At 34.7% G+C, this 22,028-nt stretch overlaps 1 protein-coding gene across 2 annotated transcripts in view; it reads left to right on the plus strand.

The window, feature by feature from the left end:
* The window catches only part of Prkg1 (protein kinase cGMP-dependent 1), a 973,708-nt gene that overhangs the window by 128,063 nt on the left and 823,617 nt on the right, over window positions 1-22,028 (plus strand). For both annotated transcript variants that reach the window (XM_090346356.1, XM_090346355.1), the window contains exon 2: window positions 13,301-13,467. In XM_090346356.1, the coding sequence (XP_090202482.1) occupies window positions 13,301-13,467 (167 nt within the window). The remainder of the gene's footprint in view (window positions 1-13,300; window positions 13,468-22,028) is intronic.

Raw genomic sequence — 22,028 nt, forward strand, 5'->3', positions numbered from 1 at the left:
ATAGATTGTGGAATGAAGGAATCAGAGTAATTGCATGTCCACATTAATTACCATAGTTTTGTGATGAGAACCTTTTATATGAGAACCTTTTAATGATTTTTATTATCTTTAAGTAGTTGTACGAAGGAATTGCTATTCAACCAAACAGCATATGAATACAATATATCTTGATCAATGTTATCCTGTCAACCTTCTCACCTCTCCCTCTCAACTCCCTTTTCCCTGACTTCTCATAATTTTGTAGGCTACATAATGATTTTTGTGTCATTTAACAAGGCAATTTATGAATATAAAGCATCTTGATCTATATCACCCTCTGTAACATTTTTACCCTCCCCTTGACTCACACTTCCCCTTATTTTTCTTATTTTTATGGTAGATATAATGACTACTTGACTGAATTATCCCTCCCCCCATCATTTCTCTACCTTTTCCCTTTGTCCCCACCCTCCTGTGACTACCTGTTCCTGTTTTGTTGGGCTTTGACTTAATCTTTCTAAAGATGTATACTATTTGAGTAGTATGGGTTTTTTTTCTCAAAAAAATAAATATAGCACTATCTTATGAGTCATCAATTCCACTCCTGGGCATGTATCCAATAGAACAACATACAGTCAAACTATGAGCACAACCATGTTCATTATAGCACTATTTAACCTTAGCTAAGGTATGGAATTGGCCCAGATGTCCTTCAATGTATGGATCAAGAAAATGTGGCATATACATACACAATAGCATTTTACTCCTTCATTAGAACAGATACTATTGTGCTATTTGTAAGGAAATGGAAAGACTTGGAAAACATCATATTAAGTGAAGTAAGTCAGACCCAGAGAAATGAAGGTTGCATGGTTTCCCTTATTTGTGGAACTCTAACCAAACACACAGGTATGTAAGCAGTAACAAATGCATTAACTGACAAGAACATTTTAAATTCCCCCTTTAAGCTATTTTGAAGTATACCATATTTATTCCTAATTTTAGTTATCTGGCTGTGTAATAGCTCACCTCCTGTACCTTTAATGTCACATCGCCACCAGTGGTAGGTCATAACCCAACTATTCCACAAAAGAGCTCCTCCGCAAAAGCATGGAAACCACTAAGAAAATTAGAGAACACCACTTTTTTGTCTGCATTCTCAATGCTTTGGTTCCATGCTGTTGCCTCAAGTTGAAGAGCAATATCCAATTTTTTAATATTAATTTTTAAGCTGGTCATCTATAGGCATCAGTTTTGTTACTCATTTTCTTTCCACATCAGGGACAAATTCTCTTTCCTCGTGTAGCACACTTATAGAACTTCAGCCTACCAAAGACCTTAAGTCTGTCTTTTAAGTAGCTGGGGGCCTAAGGACAATGTTTATCATGTGCCTGAAATAGTTCATTTCTATTTGTCATGTATCATGAATCCATGTCTTCTGATTTATATATTAACTCTCCTCCTTGGCTTCATGGCCTCCAGAGCCTGCTTTATGAATCCCTATTTCTTTGCTGTCTTCTGTCGATGATGATTGTGACCTTATTTTCACAGAGGCTACATTTTTAGGAGTGATTTTTTTCAGAACTGTAAGTAGGACTTATTTCCATAAATAATCTTGTGTCGGCAGTAACTCTGGGCCACTCTTTAAATCATTGTGGGGGCAATTGTAGTTGTATTTGGAACTTATCAATCACTATTGCTTGTATTTACTGGCAGTGACTGATTGAACTGAGAATTTTTGTGTTACAAAGATGATAAATATTGACTATTTGCCACTGATAGGGACAAACCTTCAGAGGATGGAATGGAATGTGATAGATAGGTAGTGGATCCAAGTTTTACAGTTGGAGTGATTCATCTTCCTTCTCCACCTTCCTTTCTTCCTATCCTCTCCGTGTTTTTCAGTGAAAGTTTAAATTGGTTAACTTATATATAAATCATTATTCTAAACTTTCATTAATATTATAAATTTGGCATATTATGTCTCTAGAGTAAAATATCTATGAGTATTAATTATGTGCTATCTTATAATCAGATTCCTCTGAAATGTATTTATATATTAGATCATTAATTATAGGCATTATACATTTATATTATTAAATTTAGTTCTGGGAGTATTGTATTTTATCCTACAGACATAACGAGATGCTCATTTTTATACAAAATTTGGATGTGACATTCATCCTAATTAATAGCAAAGTATTTGTGCTTAATTTCTCTCACATAATTTATTTCTCTGCATATCCAGGTGACCTGAATTAGAGAGTATAGACTGTGAGGGGAGATTGAGAGAGAAAAATTATGTGAGCAAGACAGAGAGGAATGCACAGAGGTGATTATTCTGGGATCAAGTAAGTTAAATTCATTGCTAAATTCAACAAGTGTTCCTATATTAGAGGTGTTTCTCCCTGTACAGGCTATAATTCTTACTGAAATTTCATTTCACTTTTATTTATTTTTTGGTAAGTCTGGGGTTTAAACTTAAACCCAGTGTCTCATGCTTACTATGCTGTAACTCTATCAATACATCCAGCTATGTTTTCTTTTCGGGTCCTTTTTTGGGAGGCTAATCCTAGGGCTTAAACTCAGGGCTTGGGTACTGTCTGTGAGCTTTCTCAGTGCTAGCATTCTACTCCTGGAGCCACAGAACAGTTCTGGCTTTTTCTGTGTATGTGGTACCAAGGAACCCAGGGTTCTGCCACTAGGCCATATTTCAGCCCTCAGCTCAGTTTTCAGTTAGTTGTTTTGATATAGGGTCTTGCTTACCTCTTAAGTCCATGCTTAAGCTATGACCAGCATACCTTAGTCTTCTAATTGTTGCTGGAATCATAGGCACATGGCACTATGTCTAGATTTCCTCTGTTGAGATGAAGTCTCAGGGATTTGCCTGGGCTTGCCTGGAATTGGTATCTTCCAAGTCTTAGCCTCCTGAGTGGCCGGGGTGACCAGTGCATGGCCAGCTATTCATCAAGGAAGGGTCTCCTGAACTCTTTATGAGCTGCTCTCAAAACTGCAATCTTTCTAATCTCAGCCTTTCAAGTAGCTAGCATTACAGACAGATGTGAGTCACCAGCCCCTGCCATTGCTTAAACTCCTTTAATGGGCAGAATAAAATAGACCAGAAAGGGAATGTCTGTGAATGATCCATCACATAATTTTTTAAATCATAGAATTATTGTTAAATGGACATTGTTCCCTGCTGCTGCTGTTATAGTGGATTTGTTTTTAATCAGATGAGATTCAACATTAAAATGACTGGAGAATGTGGAAGATAGAGAAAGACAATAATAGAGAAAATAGAGACACACAAAGCTAGAGGACCAAATATGAATGAATGGCTATAAATATGCCTATTTTAAGGAGAGGATTGTAAAGTGCTTTATTTCAGCTGGGAGTCAGTGACTGGAGTTCTACTCTAATCTCGAACAAGAGCTCCACAGGCCTCTCACCTCTTTGTGCCTTTGTTTTCATACTTGCCAAATAGGATTAATAGTCACATCTGTTCTACCTCCTGCATAGGTTTGGGTAATAATAGAAAGAAATGTTAGATGTGGAACTGTGTTTGAAAGCATGAAATGGTCTTTGCTGATATTATCCAACCATGGCATTCTTACCTTTGCAGAATTAGAGAGAAATCATCAGAACATTTGCTTTGGGCTTTCATAATTAGGATAATTTATTCAAATTATAAAATATGATGTGGTGTTTTTGGCTTGGAAGCCAAACAGTTTAGTACAAAGTGCTCTCAAAAGTCAAGCATATTTATCTTTCAGTCCTGGCTTGTACCTATTAACCTAGTGTTGCATCACTGAACATATTATATAATTCTCTAAATTCTATTATGGCCGAGTAGAGTCAGGATGAAATTAAAAAGAGGCAAGGCTCTTTTCTAGTTGCAGAACATAAACTGACCACTTAATGAATATTAGTATATTAATAGCTGTCATGTTAGTTTTAAGGTGAGGAAGGATGTTGTCAGCATCAGGTTATTTTCAGTTTGGATAAGAAGCTCAGGAACCACAGAATTTATATAAGTGGGAGTAAGAATTAAAATTTTAGTTGTTTTGAAAAATTCCGTGTTTCCCTCTCTATATTTATCTATTGATATTTATCTAAAGATTGATGCTTATCTATGTGTATTGCTATTCATATATATCTATAGAGATCTGATATATATCATATGTGTATATAATTTTTAATTTCTAAATCTACTTGTAAATCTATGTGCTTAAATATCTTTATCTATCTATCTGTCTATCTATCTGTCTGTCTATCTAATATCTGTCATTGTCTCCCTTCCAGAAGACTCAAATATAATAAATCCTAATATAAGAAATAGTATTTGGAGATATAATTGAACCAAGTTTCCTAAGACATGTAAGATAATTTAACAGGGTGAACTTTGGTTCTAATTTTCTGAAATTAGAAGACTTATAAACTAAGGTAAATTTTCACCACTCAGGGATATTTCTAATATCCATTGACCCTATTGGAGACAAGTTAGTATATAAGTTTATATATATATATATATATAAATGCTTTGAAATATTAACAATGATTTACACTGTTGTAGCTTAGCCTATAAACACATTTCATGTGTTTTTAATCATTGCTTTGGCAGTTTGGATATATAAGCTTTTAGATATAGAGTGGTTTATTAATAGCTAAAGGGGGTTTAGTTCTTACAATCTGCAGTGGAATATCCATGGTTGTATGGCCTTATTTTTTCCCAGGCAAGCACTTTATAATACTTCTGTAAAACTACTTCTGTGGCATGAAAGCTGGAGCTTATAGGACCAGAGTTTGATGTGAGCTCTTTTGGAGACTGGCCTGTTTTAAGCGAGGCTCACTAGTGTGAATTAGCTGTAATATGCTTCCATCTCTGGAGAACTGAATGACTGAATGGGAGAGCTGAATGGCAGACTTTTAATACTGGCTTTTTTGGGGGGATAATTTGAACAACTACAAAGAACGATAATTTTCCTTTAATTAATACAAGCTTTCTCTCATCTGTTAATATCTAGCCAGTGATTTCAGGACTGACAAAGCATTGTTCCTAGTCCATGGTAGTGAGGAGAAAGCATTGAAGAAGAGAAGGTCTAAGTTGCCACCCACATGACATTTGAGCAAATGAATGTTTAATTTCCTCAGTGATTTGTTGCTGGAACTATGTGACTGTAATTTCATGGTTTAGATCAGTCGAATGTGATCATCTGTTTTTCAACTTCAGAAAAAAGTTCAAAGACAACTTAGCAACTTCAGACAATTACAATGTACATAATAGAGGAAAGATAAGCAGTGCTGGTACCCTTGCTCCTTGTCATACATTTGGACAGTGAGGTACCATGTTTTGTTTAAAATACTAATTTACAGGGATGATGAAGGCTGCAAATAATTCTGATTTTCTCATGACTATTCTTTTAATTCTTATTGAGATTAAACAGTTACATAAAGTTTTCGGTACTGTGGCATAGTTATATTTAGCTAATATCCCAATCACTTGTTTAGCTTCATAATACTAAGCATCATTATTCTAGTCTACAGATTTATAAATGTTAAATATACAAAACCCTGTAGTCTTACATAGAGCAAAAGGTTTAATTAACTCTTTGAACATTCACAATAAAACCATTTCTTCTGAATCAGGTGTTATGCACATTTCTTCCCTTTGCTAGGGTATCAGTTGTTCCCTCTTCCTTTGGTTTCTTTGGTTATGGCCATCTTAAGTCTGTTTAGTTTGTCTTGTCCTGTCCAGTTTTAGATCTAACACCAGCATATCAGAGGGACCATGTGCCATTTGTCTCCTTGGTCGTGGCTTATCTCACTCAACATGAATTTGTTCCATCCATTTCCCAGCGAATGCTATTATTTTATCAAGTCTGGTGGCTATGTAGAACTCCATTGTGTACATGTACCACAGTTTTTGAATCCATTCATCTAGGGATATCTAGGTTGTTTCCAGCACTTGGCTATTTTGAACAGTGCAGTGATGAACATGGCTGTGCATGTGTCCTTATCATATGCTGGGTCATGTTCCTCAGGGTAGGTAGATGCCAGGAGTGGTATGACTGGGTTGTAGAGGAAGTCTATGTTTAGTTTTTTGAGGAACTTCTTGACTGCCTTCCCCCTACCACAGGGTTCCTCTTTCTCTACATCCCTGCCAGAACTTGCAGTTGTCCTCATGACTATTCTTGCTATAAAACAAGATGTTTGGGAAGGGGAAAGAAAGTGGGACAAAACCATGAAGGGTATCAATGTTCAAGAAGTGATGTACCCACTCCCTGACAAATGTAACTCTAACACCCCTGTATGTTACCCCAACAATAAAATACAATTAAAAAAAGACTGAGAGAACCTGTGTAAAATTTTTTTGATGAGAAAATTCCAGTCTGAAGGTTATTGCAAACAAGTTTGCTGTTTTGAGACAATAACACTATCATTTATTAGCTGTGAAGGATTGAACTTTAACCTCTTACCCAGCTTTAGGCTTTCATTCTGCTGTCATTTTCCTACTTTCTTTCTGAATACTTCAACCACACTTGCCTCTATTCTGGTTATTGAACAGAGAAAGCTCACTCTAGCCTCTGAACCTTTGCAATTCTTTAAGTTTTTATTCCTTCTGCTTAGAATGCTCTTCTACACTGTCCTTAGTTGTGTGCATACACGCGCTTGAGTGTGCGTGTGTGTGTGTATGTGTGTGTGTGTATGTGTGTGTGTGTATGTGTGTGTGGAAAGGAGGAGAAATGGAAAATGGCTAGAACCTATTATACAATTCCCATCTCAGGGAGGGTTTGCTAGTCAGTAAATCTGAGATTACTTTCCTTATTCCTTGAAATAACACCACTGATACCCTCAGATTGCTAAACTATGATATGCTTACCACAAAGTAGCTTTCTTTATTAGGTAAAGAAAATTCAAGAGGGTCTATATTCATTAAGGGTCCCAGGCTGGGTTTCTTATAGGAGAAGCAGCTCTATATTTTCCTTCATTTAGACGACTATATTTTTTTACCTATGATTATATGGAAAGACAGTTTTTCTCAGATACCCTTTGGGACTATTTAGGAGCCTTCTGCTCCTTAAATATGTGGGGAATAACATTGCAATTCATTTTGTTAAAACGAAAGTTGAAAGAACAAATGCTATACCTAATATTTAATTATCTAGGAGTATTATACCAGCTAATGAAGTTTTGAGGAAAGGGAAGTTTTTTTAATATTTGAAGTGATATTTCTGTTTTTTAAATTTTATTTTATTGTTGGGGTGATATACAGAGGAATTGCTATTACATTCATCAGGTAGTGGGTACATTATTTCTTGAACATTGTTACACCTTCCCATATTTTCTCCCACTTCCCTTCTCCCACTTCCTTCTACTTGTCATTTTTTCCCCTTACCTTCCCATTTTCAAATATATAAATAAGCATATATAAATATACGAAGTACCAAAGTCACATACAGTCACAACATGAACTAAACCTTAAGGGGAAAAGAAGAAAAAAGAAATAGCTTCACATAGTACATTAAAAACAACAATCACAAGAATAAATCTCTTGTTTCCATATCTTGGAGTTCATTTTGCTTAGCCTCATCTGATATGGACATATGTAAATAGCTTTTGAGCTATTGTGATCCTCTGTTAGGAGAATACTAAATGTATACTAATTGTTACAAATGAGGGAAACCATGGAGCTCATATTTCTTTGGGTCTGGCTTATTTCGCTTAATATGATTTTTTCCAAGTCTTTCCATTTCCTTTCAAATGGGGCAATGCATTCTTTCTGAGGGCAGCATAGAATTCCTTGGTGTAAATATACCACATTTCATGATCTATCCATCTACTAAGGGGCCTCTGGATTGGTTTCATATCTTAGCTATTGTGAATAATGCTGTGATGACCATAGTTGTGCTGGTAGGTTTATTATGGCTTTGTTTCTGGATATTTGGTTAGATGCCCAGAAATGGGATTGCCGGGTCATAGGGGAGCTCTATGTTTAGTCTTTTGAGGACTTGCCATACTGCTTTCCATAGTGATTGAATGAGTTTACACTCCCACCAGCAGTGTAGTAGAGATCCCTCCTGGCCACTTCCCCTCCAGCATGTGTTAGTATTAGATTTCTTGATCATGGCCATTCTATCTGGAGTGAGGTGGAAAAGTTGTTTTAATTTGCATTTCTTTTATGGCCACAGACATTGAGCATTTCTTCATGTGTCTATTGGCCATTTTTATTTCCTCTTCAGAGAAGTCTCCCTTTAAGTAGGAAAGGGAAGTTTTATCTCAAGGTTTCAGCAATCACAGATTAAATCACACTAAATCCTTTGGAGAATGCCAAATTGCATTGGCTTGAGTAAGGTCTGTTTCTTAAACTATTAGAAGTGCAGCAGTCAGGTTGGTTTTAGTCACGTCATGTTGTCTCTAAGAGGGGTATTTGCACCATGGAAATTGGCAATGCTACAAACCAGGGTTCATCTGCTCCCCCTCCCCAGGAAACAATTAATAGTTCAAGAACTCTGCTTTGCTGATCTTTTAGGGAGATGTTGTTGAAATGATAGGAGGAATACAATAGTGACCAACTTAAATTTATGTGAATAAGGTCTTTAAAAGGCACAAAATTGGGGAAATGGAAGAAAAAGTTTGAAAACAAAAAGACTGTTTACACACAGAAGCAGATAGGGAAATTAAAAAAAAAAAGGATCTTATACTTCTTTATTTGGGGGGTGGGTGGGTCATGGGGCTGGAACTCTGGGCCTGGGCACTGTCCCTGAGCTCTTCAGCTCAAGGGTACTGACCTACCCTTAAGCCACAGTGCCACATCATGTCTTTCTAGAGGTTAATTGGAGATAAGAGTCTCATGGCTTTGTAGTGCCTGGGCTGGCTTTGAACCTTGATCCTCAGATCTCAGTCTCCAGAGGAGCTAGTATTAAAGGCAGAAGCCACTATGCCTGGCTACTTCATGTACTTCTTAAGCCTCTGAGCTGGGCAAGGCCAGAAAAGGCTTCGATGTTCTTGGAAAATATTATTCTAACTATGTACTTTGTGCTTGGGCAGAGAATCACCTTCTGGTACTTGGGGTAGCCACTTTCTCTAGCTCCCTTCAACACAACTGAAATTATGTGTATCTTCTCATCTTAGTTTCCTTGAGTGTCTTAGACTACTTTTTTTGAGGAAACAAACAACCAAAGAAGTGGTAGCGGGGGGCACTGAGTAGTTGTAGTGTAGTACTGGAAAACCAGTAGAGAGAATGAATGACAGCTGACCTGAGAGGTTCTGAGTTCTCCATTGGAGTGGACTGAAAAGAAAAATTACACAAAGATGCAGGTGCTTGGATGTGGCTCGTTGACAAAAAGTAATGGAGTTGCACCACATAGTATCACAGGATTTCCATCTCGCATTCAGGATAGTATTTAGACACAGATTATATGTGGCACTTAATTGAAAATATCTGTATGAGCAGGCAAATGGTATGTCATAGGTCGTATATTAATCAGTCCATTGGTTTGTTCGTGTATGTAGACACACACACTCACTCAAGCACACACTGTGGGTCAACCTATAGCTAGGAAAGCACTGTATCACTGAGCAACATCCCCTGCCTGAAAATTTACTTTAGATTGAGACAGATGCATGCATGAGAACCTTGAGTTTGTTTTCTTCAGAGACTTGAGTTTAAATGTTCTTGGATAGAATTTGGAAAGCTATAGTATTGTGCAATGTGCTGGCACTCTGTAAAGTTTTGGATAATTCTGAGGAATTATGTTAGAGATCATTGTTTCTTCTCTTCCCAATGTCTTCATAATATTGGTTGGTAGCTCTGCTTGTGAAATGAAGAAAAGTGACTTTCTTCAATCATCTTTGGATGGTACTAATTATTTTCTTCCAAGAGGGCTTTATTTTGAATCTTACCACATTTCTAGGCTTTAGATAGCTAATCAAATACTATTTAATATTTCCCAAAGGATAAAACGTTACTTATGGAGCAACAGGGTTGAGGACTTGGGTTTGTAAAACCTAGCCTTTATTATGTTAGAAAGCACTGGATAGCCTCAATTTTGATCTGCGTTAAAATAGTAGTAAAATAAGAAAATAATATAATTTAACTCCAAGGATAGTATAATTTAACCCAAGTTTTTTCCTATTTTTTTTTTTAAATCTGAGATCAGGACTAGAGCTCTGTATCTGAAGGTTTTGTTCATTGACTGGTGCTCTACCACCTGAGTCATGTCCTTCAAGTGAATTTCTTAATAATCAAGAAACTCTGATATTTACAAAAATAATTACAGAGCAAGAGATATTGGGAGTTACTGTGAAGATACAATGGGTATTCTTTTTTTTTTGTGGGCCATGGGGCTTGAACTCCTGGGCTGACCCTGAGCTCTTCGGCTCAAGGTTACCACCCTACCCTTGAGCCAAACCCCACTTCTAATTTTCTAGAGGTTATTTGGAGATAAGAGTCTCAGGTGCTTTTGTGCCTGGGCTGGCTTTGGCCTTGATCCTCAGATCTCACCCTCCTGAGTTAACTAGGATTACAGGTGTGAGCCACTGCTCCATGCTTACTATGGGAATTCTTGAGATTTGTAATAATGAAGAAAATTAAAGAGACTTCATAAAATGGTGGGAACAAGTTTTACGTCTTGATTTAAGGTCTGAATGAAAGCAACTTTGTGTCTCATGACAAAATTTTGACAAGTGAGAATTTTAAACAAAATTTACAACACCAAAGTCAAAGTATCACTTCTTTAGTCATGCAATGAATGAACTGTCCAATTGAATGAAGTTTCACAAGCAGGAATTTTTAAGTAGAGAGCATCTGAAAGTTCTTAATAACTTGCTATATATCTCCTAGCATTATTTATTCCTGCTCTTACCATGAACTATGAGCCCTATGAAAACATATCTGTTGAAGACTAATGTTACATGTATCAGTCATAATCAACTTGTGTAAATTAAACGAGCCATTGATTCAATTTATTTTTCCTGAAAGCATAATTGCTTTTCATGAATTATTTTCAAAATAGAATAAAAATTGATATTAAAAGTATGTCCATTATACATGGTAATAGAAAGATAAACATAACTATATAGACATAAAAACCTATGACTCTATAGACATAACATTTTATTTCATAAATTAATACGTTTCTATGACATACAAACCCTTAGCCTAATTTGGATTAAGTTCTAAAATCTAAGTCCCAGTGATTGTATATAAATCTTCCCTTCTTGAACACTTGTTTGTTAAACTTGTCATTTGAAATATGATGTAAAAATCAATGTTAATAAATTCTTTAATAAAAAGTATGTCCATTATAGAAAACTATAGATAGATAGGAAAAAATAATTCTATTAACCAAGAAAGGTCATAAGTTTGTTCACTTGCTTTGATGCTATTTCAAGACTTAATTTGATGCTACATAACTCCAGTTCTTGACTGTAACTAATATCACTACCATCTTTACCTCTCACTGACTCCTCGAAGGAAATTGCATTGTTACTAGTGTTAGCTACATCCATTATGTTGTTGTTTTTTTTTTTTTACAAATACCATTTTAGAGATTTCAAAATGGAGTTTAAAAAACAAGGTGACAAGAATAGACTAGGACTCAAGTATAGATAACTAAAAATATCTGTTTTTAAAAATATTTCATTATGCATATATCTACCTTATGAACAATTGTAAATCTTATCTTTTCACTTTCCCCATGCTACCAATATTCTTTATAAACAAAATTTTAATTGTAGCATAACAGTACACCCTAGGATTATTCTGTACTGTAATGAATTTTAAATTGTTTTCATCCGTATGTAATCTTTTTATTACTCAAAAACAAATCATTATGAAACATTGTGCAATGTGGATAGCCCAGTTTTCTTAATGTCTACATGAAAAGTCCCTCCCCTCCCTCACCTGATCGAATGAGACAGCTCGTATTGCATCAGTGCTTACTTATGTAGGTCATGTTCTTGAAAACTACTGGCTAATTCAGTGTGGACAAAGACTAGCTTCTATTCAGATATTTTAAATTAAAATTTTCAATATAAAATATCAACTATATTGCTCCCTTTTGTGTTGGGTAATGATTTGGCTTCTTTATATTTGTTTTCTGATTTGTTTGATCATATTTTCTGTATACCATGATAAAACATCTTTTATAATCTCTTCCTCTTTAAGTATTATCTTGTGAGTAGTGATTTGATACTTTTTATTTTGATGAATGAAATTATCATCATTTTTTTACATTCTGCAAAACTTTCCTGTTAATCATTGTATCTCAAGTAGAGAGTTTGTACGTGTCTTTCCTCTGACTGCCTGTATTTAAGCCCATTTCTAAATCATTCCAAGTATCTGTCTGGTTATCCCAAATTAAGATGCTTGAAGAAATAATACCCTCAGAACAAGCATGGGATATAGATTAACACAAAGCTGTTTCTTCCAGTGGTTTCATTCAGCTAATTAGATACCAATTCTTTCAAATTTCCATTCTGAACATTTTTAGAGTACCTGTATTATGAATGGCCACATAGTAGAAATTGCGTATGCAGAAGAGAATAGATTATGATCCCTTCTAGCTGAGTGTCAGTGGCTAATGCCTATAATTCCAGCTACTCAGATCTGAGGATATGAGGATCCCAGTTCAAAGTTAGCCTGTGCATGAAAGTCCATGAGACACTTATCTCCAATTAACCACCAGAAAACTGGAAGTGGTGATGTGGCTCAAGTGGTAAAGTGCTAGCCTTGAGCTGAAAAGTGTTCAGGGACAGCTCCCAGGCCCAGAGTTCAAGTCCCATGACTGAAAATAAATAAATAAGTAAAAATAAAAATATCTTCTAAAGTAGAGCATAAGATCTAGTAGCAGAGGCACACAAAAGTAAACAAATCATGCTTTTTTTCTTTAATAATAAAAAATCTGCCTAAAAACCTATTCTTTTTTACTAATTTTTTAGAAAATGGTTCCTCTTATTTTTCTGTACATTTTCATATTCATTCTTAAACTATATTATAAACTTTGATTGAAAACATTTGGTCTATGGTTTTTCCAGAATGTTTGTGTTAAGAAATTTGTAAAACATAGTATAATTTTTCTTGGTTGTTGTTCACTTGGTTATTATGTCAGTTGTTTAAAGGTAATTTTGTCTGCACTTTCCTGCTTCCATAACACTAATTTGTTTTCAGGTCTTTCTGAAAATTATTAGACTCCTAGCAAGAAAATGCATTTACAATGTGCTGGGGGATTGCTTGGCACATTGCTCAGCTCCACTAAGCCTTGCAAACAGTAAAAGAGCCTGTCAAATGTGTCAGTAACTCATTTTTCTCTCATCCTAGGTCCAAGGATCTTATAAAGGAGGCCATCCTTGACAATGACTTCATGAAGAACTTAGAGCTGTCCCAAATCCAAGAGATTGTGGATTGTATGTACCCGGTGGAATATGGCAAAGACAGCTGCATTATCAAGGAAGGAGATGTGGGGTCACTGGTGTATGTCATGGAAGGTATGGTTTGTAATCATAATCCTCTGACTTTCCAACTTTCCCTGTCCATCTTATCAACTTGCATACAGCGTAAAATATAACATGGCGACATTGCCATATTTTTCTCTTTTTTTTGTTGAGAAACACTTTGAAAAGGGGTGAAATCCTACTAGAGAAAGTGAAGTATAACATTACTAATTATGTGAAGTGTTCCTGTTTAGAAGATTAATATGAAAGCCCAATTCAGACATGGGCAAAGCTGATAATGTGAAAAACAGATGCTACTTGGTACATTGACTAAGATGCAATACCATTAGGTCATTGAGAACATTTATAAAGCTTCAATGACAGCTCAAGTAGTTGGAAATATTTTTGGTCACATAATCAATATAGCTTAAACTCTACCCTTAAATTCTACTAAATGGCAGCTGGGCACTGGTGTCTCAGGCCTGTAATCCTAGCTATGCAGGAGGCTGAGACCTGAGTATCGCAGTTCAAAGCCAGCCTGGGCACTAAAATTCATGATACTTTTATCTATAACTAAAGCACCAGAAAACTGAAAGTAGTAGAGCAGAAGCCTTAAATTAAAGAGCTCAGGGACGGTGCCCAGGCTTAGATTTCATGACTAACAACAACAACAAAAAGAAAATATATATAAGAGCTTTTTGGTTATAATACTTCTGTAAAAGTATTTTTGTGTCCTTATAATAGAAACATGTTCATAAATATTGAATGGCATATTAGCTGCCTAATTAGTAGGAGTGATAACTTGTTTTATAAATTTCATACAAACTGAGATGAAATGGTTTTGAGAAAAACAGAAGCATGTAATAGGCAAATGTATTTGGTACTCAGGTAGGTTTTTATAATGCTTATTTATAAGCATTATGTATAATAGCATGTATTCATTTTGTGAGAAGAAGAAGCATAACACTGGAATCACCTAAAAGAAAAGTGTATTCAGAAATCTATATGATATAATGTAATGGACACACCAAAATAATAGTGGTTTATTAGGAATGATGCCTCTTTCACAGACAGCATCTATGTCAGATGTGTCAAGATTCATGTCACTCCTAGCTGTGAACTTTGAAAAGGTCATTAAGTGACAGAGCATAATTAATTCCTCTGAGTGTCACCTACACCATTTTTTCAAAGGAAGATCTTGTTTCTTTCTGCCTGTTTGTTGTTATTGTTGTTGTTTTTATTATTATTTTTCTAGTCTCTCAAGGCTAGAGTTCTACCGCTTGAGCCACAGCACCACTTCTGGCATTTTTCTATGTGTGTGGCACTGAAGAATTGTAACCCTGACCTTAGTGTATGCTAGGCAAGCACTCCACCACTAGGCCAAACTTCCAGCCCCCTGTCTGTAGTTCTTAACTTGGAGTGTTTCTGTTCCTCAGGAGACATTGGGCACTATGTAGAGGCATTTTGGTGTCATACTTGGGATGAAGGTTGAGGACGGTACTGATTTCTGATGGATAAAGATTGAGAATGCTACACAGAAAGCTTGTTACCCTAAATAAAACGTTATCTGGTTCCAGATGTCATCATGAGCCATGTTCTTGACAGAATATAAGAAATGTAGATTTCTTACTCACCCATTAATTTTTATTCATAGTCCTTTTAGATATATATTAACTGTTCAGTTTTAAAATATTTTCAGTTTAAAATATTTTATAAATCTTTTTTTTCTTCCCAGTTTTCACCTATTGTTTCAACGCTATAAAGGTTTTCTCTTTAGGCCAAATTGATATGAATATTTAGATAGACTTAAATACTGGAAAAATGAAAATACATTAATCAAAATTATAAATAATACATACTAGTCAGATAATTGTGGAGAACAGGGCAAGGACTTATCTTGGAAATGAGCAAGAAAATGGAAAAGACAGAAGTCAGGTATGAATTATGAAAGTAGACACAAATCTTCTAGAAGCTATTAAAAATTAGAAGTCACACTTACAGGCATTTCTTAGATTAATTTCCTATGATTTTAATCTATATTTTTATATATTTATATATACACATATATACTCATGTATGTATATGTATAGATATAGAAAGAGGCAGACATCTTTAAGAATATAACTATTATATAAATCAAGGTATATTTCTGGTTTGTTTTAAAATGTTGATTATTCTTTTCAAAGTTTTAAAATATGACACTAATGGTTAAGTTTCCTTTCATCTTGAATATTTCTTATAAAAATAGATTTCTACAAAACCTTGTAAGCTTTAACACTGTCCATCTCATCCCTACTTTTAGAACTAAATGTAAGTTTTGTAACTATATTAGAAGTAACTTGGAACTCATAGTTAATATTTATTGAATGCTTAGAACAATGTTCAACATGGAGAGCGTGTTTTTCCTAAAAATCTTTACATATATATGTATATATATAATTTATCAAATCCTTAATACAATTCTATAAAGGTAAAGGCTCTCATTTATGATATCCTTTTCAAGAGGAGGAGTGTAAGGCTCAATGATACTACATAATTTGCCCAGGATTTTTTGTAGTATTTCTTGGTAGATTCACGGTTTACACCAAAGCAATCTCCATTCAGAGTCTAAACACTTAACCACAACAGTATGGACAAACTCTGAACTGATGCTGAAATTGAGTCTAAAGATAGATGCCGAATTTACCTAACGTGAACTGTCACTCTCTATTCAGACTTCAGTTGATAAGATGAGTTGCACATTATTGCAAGGTAATCATCTTCTTAACTTAAAGCCTACTGCTTTAAATATTAGCCTCACCTAAAAATATCTCTACCTAAACATTTTACTGTCATGTTTGACCAAGTATTTCATGTTCTGAGCTAACCAACTTGGTTAGCTGAATGTTCACTATCCCAAATCTACCTCTTATTAACTGGGCACGTTCATACCATCCTTGTAAACTACACTGAAATCTCAAAATTAAGGCAAAAACAAGGTCTGGCTCTATTTGACATGATGTAACTACTTTGTACAGCTGAAAATGTATTAAATTTTCCCACAGAAATAGATAAAGAGCATTGTGTGATGTGATATTCTTTAAACTCATTAATATGCCATACCATAAATACTACGACGAAATTAATACAATGATAAAGTCAATATATACTACAAAAAGATAAAAGAAGGGGCCAGGAGTTTGGCCTGGTGGTAGAGTGCTTGTCTAGCATGCACAAAGACCCAGGTTCAATTCCTCAGTACCACATACACAGAAAAAAAAAGTCAGAAGTGGTGCTGAGACTCAAGAGCTAGAGCTCTAGCCTTGAGAAAGTCCAAGGACATCGCTCAGGCCCTGAGCTCAAGCCCAGGATTGGCAAAGAAAAAAAAAAGATAAAAGAAGATAAACATTTGTTATACTTATACACAGAAGCTTATTCATCACAAAATATGTAAAATGGAGTTATCAGAGACTGTATTACTTCCTTGTGTAAAGGTAAATGTACTAATATACCAGTACCACCTCCTATTTATTGGAGCAAATTGCTAATTTTACTAAATTTTATCCTTATATTTTTACTGCTAAGTTGTCGAAGTAACACATCATCCTAATTAATAACCTCATTTTAATTATTCTTTAAAAAATAGGGTTCTAAATAATACATCAACATTCTGAATTATAGATTTTAATAAGATGCTCTTGATTGCCTTTAGTTAAACTCAATAAAAATGATCATAATCTCATAAACTGAAGGCAATTCTAAAAAGTTACATAGAACATTTCCTATTCATAGGCTTTTATCTTAATATCTAAATAAAAATGGTCTTTAAATTTTATAAGTTTTAATTGAAAAAATATTTGATCATATAATGAACTTTCAAAATCAAAACATTCGGTCTTTTCTGTGTAGAAATAAACTGATGTAAATGAATTCTTTTCTGTTCGTGAACATTGTTATTTATAAACAATATACCTTAGGAACAATGGATGAATTTACTATAAAGGATTTTCACAAACTTACCATCAAAACAATTCAGTAAAACATTTGATCTGTCTCAAAAATAAAATCAGTCCAATTTTTCCTATCTCTCTTCAGCAAAATAAAGTGCTCTTCATAAAATACTTGTGTACCATATGCTTTAAGTAAATTTTAAAAGCCTGGGCAATGTCCCAAGTGTTACTGCATACCTAAATGCCAGAGTTTCTCATGGTTTTAACAAAAGGGAATAGTCATATGGTAAAACTTTACTAATGAGGATGGCTGGGGCAATTATCTGGAGCAGCATGCATATTTTAACATGCATCTTCTAGCAAAACAAAGTGAATTATGTTCCTTTCAGATACTGCCTAAATGAAGTTTCTGTTTCAAATTCAATCAGAATTTTTGCTATAAGCTTCTTGAGACATTATTGTAAACAAACATACATTTCCTAAGGCACCTTTCACATTTTAATTATGTTTACAAATATATCAGCCAGTTAAAGCATATTTGATCATATTTTTTCCTAAACTAATATTGTCTTATTTATGACAAAATATCCACAATTATCCTTTTCTCTTAACTTTTAAATATAATTTGTATTATTTATTTATTTTTTGCTGCTAGTACCATGACTAGAACTCAGAATTGGGTTCTTTACCACCTGAGCCATGCTTCTATCCAATAGATTCTGATTTACTGATGTATTTTTTAAATTGGCAAAGTTTTAATATTTTAGTATTGAAAATGTCTAATATATAATGGGGAGTATGGTTGGTTTAATTCTTGATAATGTACAATTTCATGAATTTTCCTTGTGAAAACTTTTTAATAGAAAATGTCTGATTAGTGTTTTTCTGAACTTTGGTTATTTTGAGCTGGATGCTGTAAAGAAATGATCATTTTTGTGAGGTGTCTAAGCCTCCTGGGTACCTGTGCTTACAATTCTAAGTCACTAGCATCAGTTTTTCAGTCTGCCTATTAAATGTATTTTCAACAGTGTTTGTCACGGTGTGGACAGGAAGCATGGGAGCCATCAATGCCAACATGCACACTTCATACTGCAGATTCTTTCCCCTCCCTAAAATAAATTCTCTTTACATCTTAAAGACATTCCATGAGTGATTGTATAGAGAGTTGAACAGTAGTGTTTAGTCTTTATCAGCTGACATTAAGAACACTAAGGGCAAAAGTTATTCAATGAATTTTCCTTGAATTTTCTCAGAAAACTTAACAGAAGAAGCAACCATTTCATCCTCTGAAATCGGTGTTATTGTTGGCCAGAGAGGAGTTTTTCAAGTGAAACCAAAAGCTGTCATTAGGATAGCTGAAATATGAATCTATAAAATTTATTTTTTTGTATTTGCTCTATAGGACCAAGGTTTTAATGTTTATATTAAATAGCAAACTTACTGCTTATATTAAAACTGAACCAAATCAACCCAAATGTGTTTCTATAAAAGCTTATCATAAGCAAGAAGTCTTGAAGAAATTATTGTCAAATTAAAATATCTTTGTATTATGTAGGCAATATAAACATAGAAAACTATGATATTTACATGGCACGTGGACTATCACATTCACTTTGAGGCATAAATCTCAAAAGGGCTTTTAATAAACTCCAAAGAAGATCAGGAAGCATTACAAACACCCAGAGGAATTGAATATATGTAATTGGTATATGGAAAGCTTCAAAAATTATTGTCATCTTAAAATGAAATTGTTTCAGTGAATAGAAAAGCCTAGAGGGTAAACAAGTTTCAAGAAATCTCAATTTGCCCCACTGAAGGACAAACATTGACTAATTTATAAGGCTCCAAAAGTAAATGCAAAGCTTCACATGCTAGCAAACTTCCCAGCATTGGAGGAATTGTGGCAATGAAAGTGTATCACATTCTTGGCAAAAAAAACAAAATTCCGTGGTGGGTTAGAGAGGCATTCCCTATGGTGAGACTGTACTGTATGTCCTATCTCTTCCCTAAACTCCAGGATTATGAATTGTAGGTCTGTAAATGGATCTGTAAATTACCTTGTAAGAACACAGACTGCCAAGATTTCTTCTTGATAATCCCATATATAATGCATAGGCTTAATTTTTTGTTTGTTTGTTTGGGTCAGTCTGAGAGCTGTCCCTGAGCTCTTCAGCTCAAAGCCAGTGCTCTACCACTTTGAGCCACAGCACTGCTTCCTGTTTTTTGGTGGTTAATTGTAGATAAGAGTCTCATGGACTTTCTTGTCCAGGCTGGCTTTGAACTGGGATCCTCAGATCTCACCTTCCTGATTAACTAGGCTTACAGGCGTGAGCCACTGATATCTGGCATGTATTTAGTTTTGAATGTTTAATAAGTTTATTTTCATCTAATAATCTTAAGCATCTTCTTATGCCACTTAATTTGTGTTTTGTATTATATGTCATTGCATGTATGCTATAATCTATGTATTTTATAGTTTGACTATTAATGATGCATGAGTTGTTTTTAATATTTTTTTCTTTACAAAGTGGTCTTATACAAAGTGATTCACTCTCCATTAACTGTGGAGCCTTTTAAACATGTTCAGTCAATTGAAGTAGTAGCTACCAAAGCTGAAATTCTTGGGTCATTCATATTGTACACAAATCTTCAAATTTATTACGTACTAAACAGGTTTCCCCCCTGAGCATTTTAACCTGATGAGACTCAATTGTGGCTGACATCTAAATTTTCGGTTTATAATTTTTTTTTGCCAGTCCTGGCCTTGATCTCAGGGCCTGAGCAATGTCCTTGGACTTTCTCAAGGCTAGAGCTCTACCACTGTAGCCTCAGCATCACTTTGGGTTTTTCTCTCTGTATGTGGTACCTAGGAATTGAACCTAGGTCTTCGTGTATGCAAAGCAAGCACTCTACCACTAGACCAAACTCCCGACCAGTTTGTAATTTTTTGATGACGTACATTGAAATTTGGTGAATGTTAAATACTGTCTTGTGATTTCAGTTTGTACCTTTGATTGCTAACGAGGCTGAATATTTTTTCATATGTCTAGGGGCTATTTGTGTTTTTTCCATCTCTTGTAAGATTTTGTTAACTTTTCTCAGGTTAAGTTTAGAATTTTTTAGAGCTTAAGTCTTGTTGATTACAGGTATTGAAAATATCTTTCTATCTTTATATTTTTAATCCTTCTTGGTATCTTTCTGATGAACAGAAGTTATTCATCTTAGAGTAGTACAGGATGTGGTTCGAAGTTATGCCTGTAAATGTGTGAGTGTGTGTGTGTGTGTGTGTGTGTATGTGTGTGTGTGTGTGTCCATCCACAGAGCCTGTGCATGTGGTAGATGTGTGAGATATTGTCTATAAACAAGTTTCAAGTTATAATCTAAAGCATAGTCATCGTTTTCAAAGTAAGATGCTGGAATATCAGTATGTTCTACATTTTGCTTCAATATTCTTTTCTTCAACATATTTTTTTCAAACAATAATTGTAAATTATTTGAAAAAGAGTAAATATGCTTTTGAATATACTTGATGATAGCGATTTCTTTTTGTTTTCTGTGCTCATGTATACTTGGTAATAATCATCAGCCATTTATTGACAGATCTGATGTGAGGTAATAGGTGATTAAGCTGAGTAATGCGTATTTTGTGTAGAATCTGTAATGATATATGTATATGTTCCATTTGAAAGTAATATCATTTGTTATACCAGCAGTACTAAGAACTGATATCTCTTGAAATGTAGTGTACTTAATAATCATTGGTGTGATTTTGTAAATCCAAGTTTACTACATTATGGTTCTACTAATATATATATGTCCATCTTCATACTAAATTATTACTAGCAGCATTATATTTCTTATGTTAGAAAGGGGGATATTGTAGCTGCTCTTAGTTGGGAAGCTTCTCTTAGTCGGGAGCTAAATTAATTGAGAATTGCCATCCTTATTTTTTTAAGTTATAGCTGGAAAGCCACCAATTAAAAAAATTGATTCTGCTTGAGATTGGAAGGCAAATCATGAGTCATGTTAACAAAGGCACTAGTATATTTATTCTTCTTGCTATCACTTTGTGCAGTTAGGGATTTTATTTCTGTGCTCATTTATGTTGCTCACATATCTGTCTTCACAATTTTCATTTTGAGAGAGTGAGAGATTTAAAAGTTTTAAAGTATTTTTTTAAGTTAACAAGAATGCATCTTAGCTGTAGAAGAGAGAAGAGAATCGCTCTTGGCGATAGTGCAATAACACATTGATTGCTTGCTAATGAGGTAAAATTTACCCCAGTCATCATTACCTGAAAACTGTTGAATAGTTTGCATGTGGAACATTTAGCAGAGTTCTACAGTTGCTGCAAGTTTATTAAAAAAAAACACACATAGAGATGTTTCCCCAGGGACTTCAACAAGATTTGCAATGATTTTTGTGGGAGGCTATATAGACTAATGCTTTTAATATCCAGAAATCGTTGACTGGCTTGCCATTATTTGTCTCACTCTCCACGTGAAGCTAGATTGGAGCCACTACCCAGCAAAGAGAAGCTTCATGGCATGACTGCCATAGGAAATAGCCTGCCTCAACCTCGCTCTGCCTAGCACAGCCCAATCCATTCCAGCCCACCGCTGTTAAATCCAGATTTGAGAAATGCTGCACTTAATTGTACAGACTTTATTTGAATTTCACTCTTGT

The sequence above is a fragment of the Megascapheus bottae genome, chromosome 15 (genome assembly GCF_031878675.1).
Source record: "Megascapheus bottae isolate mThoBot1 chromosome 15, mThoBot2.hap1, whole genome shotgun sequence".
Lineage (NCBI taxonomy): Eukaryota > Metazoa > Chordata > Mammalia > Rodentia > Geomyidae > Megascapheus > Megascapheus bottae.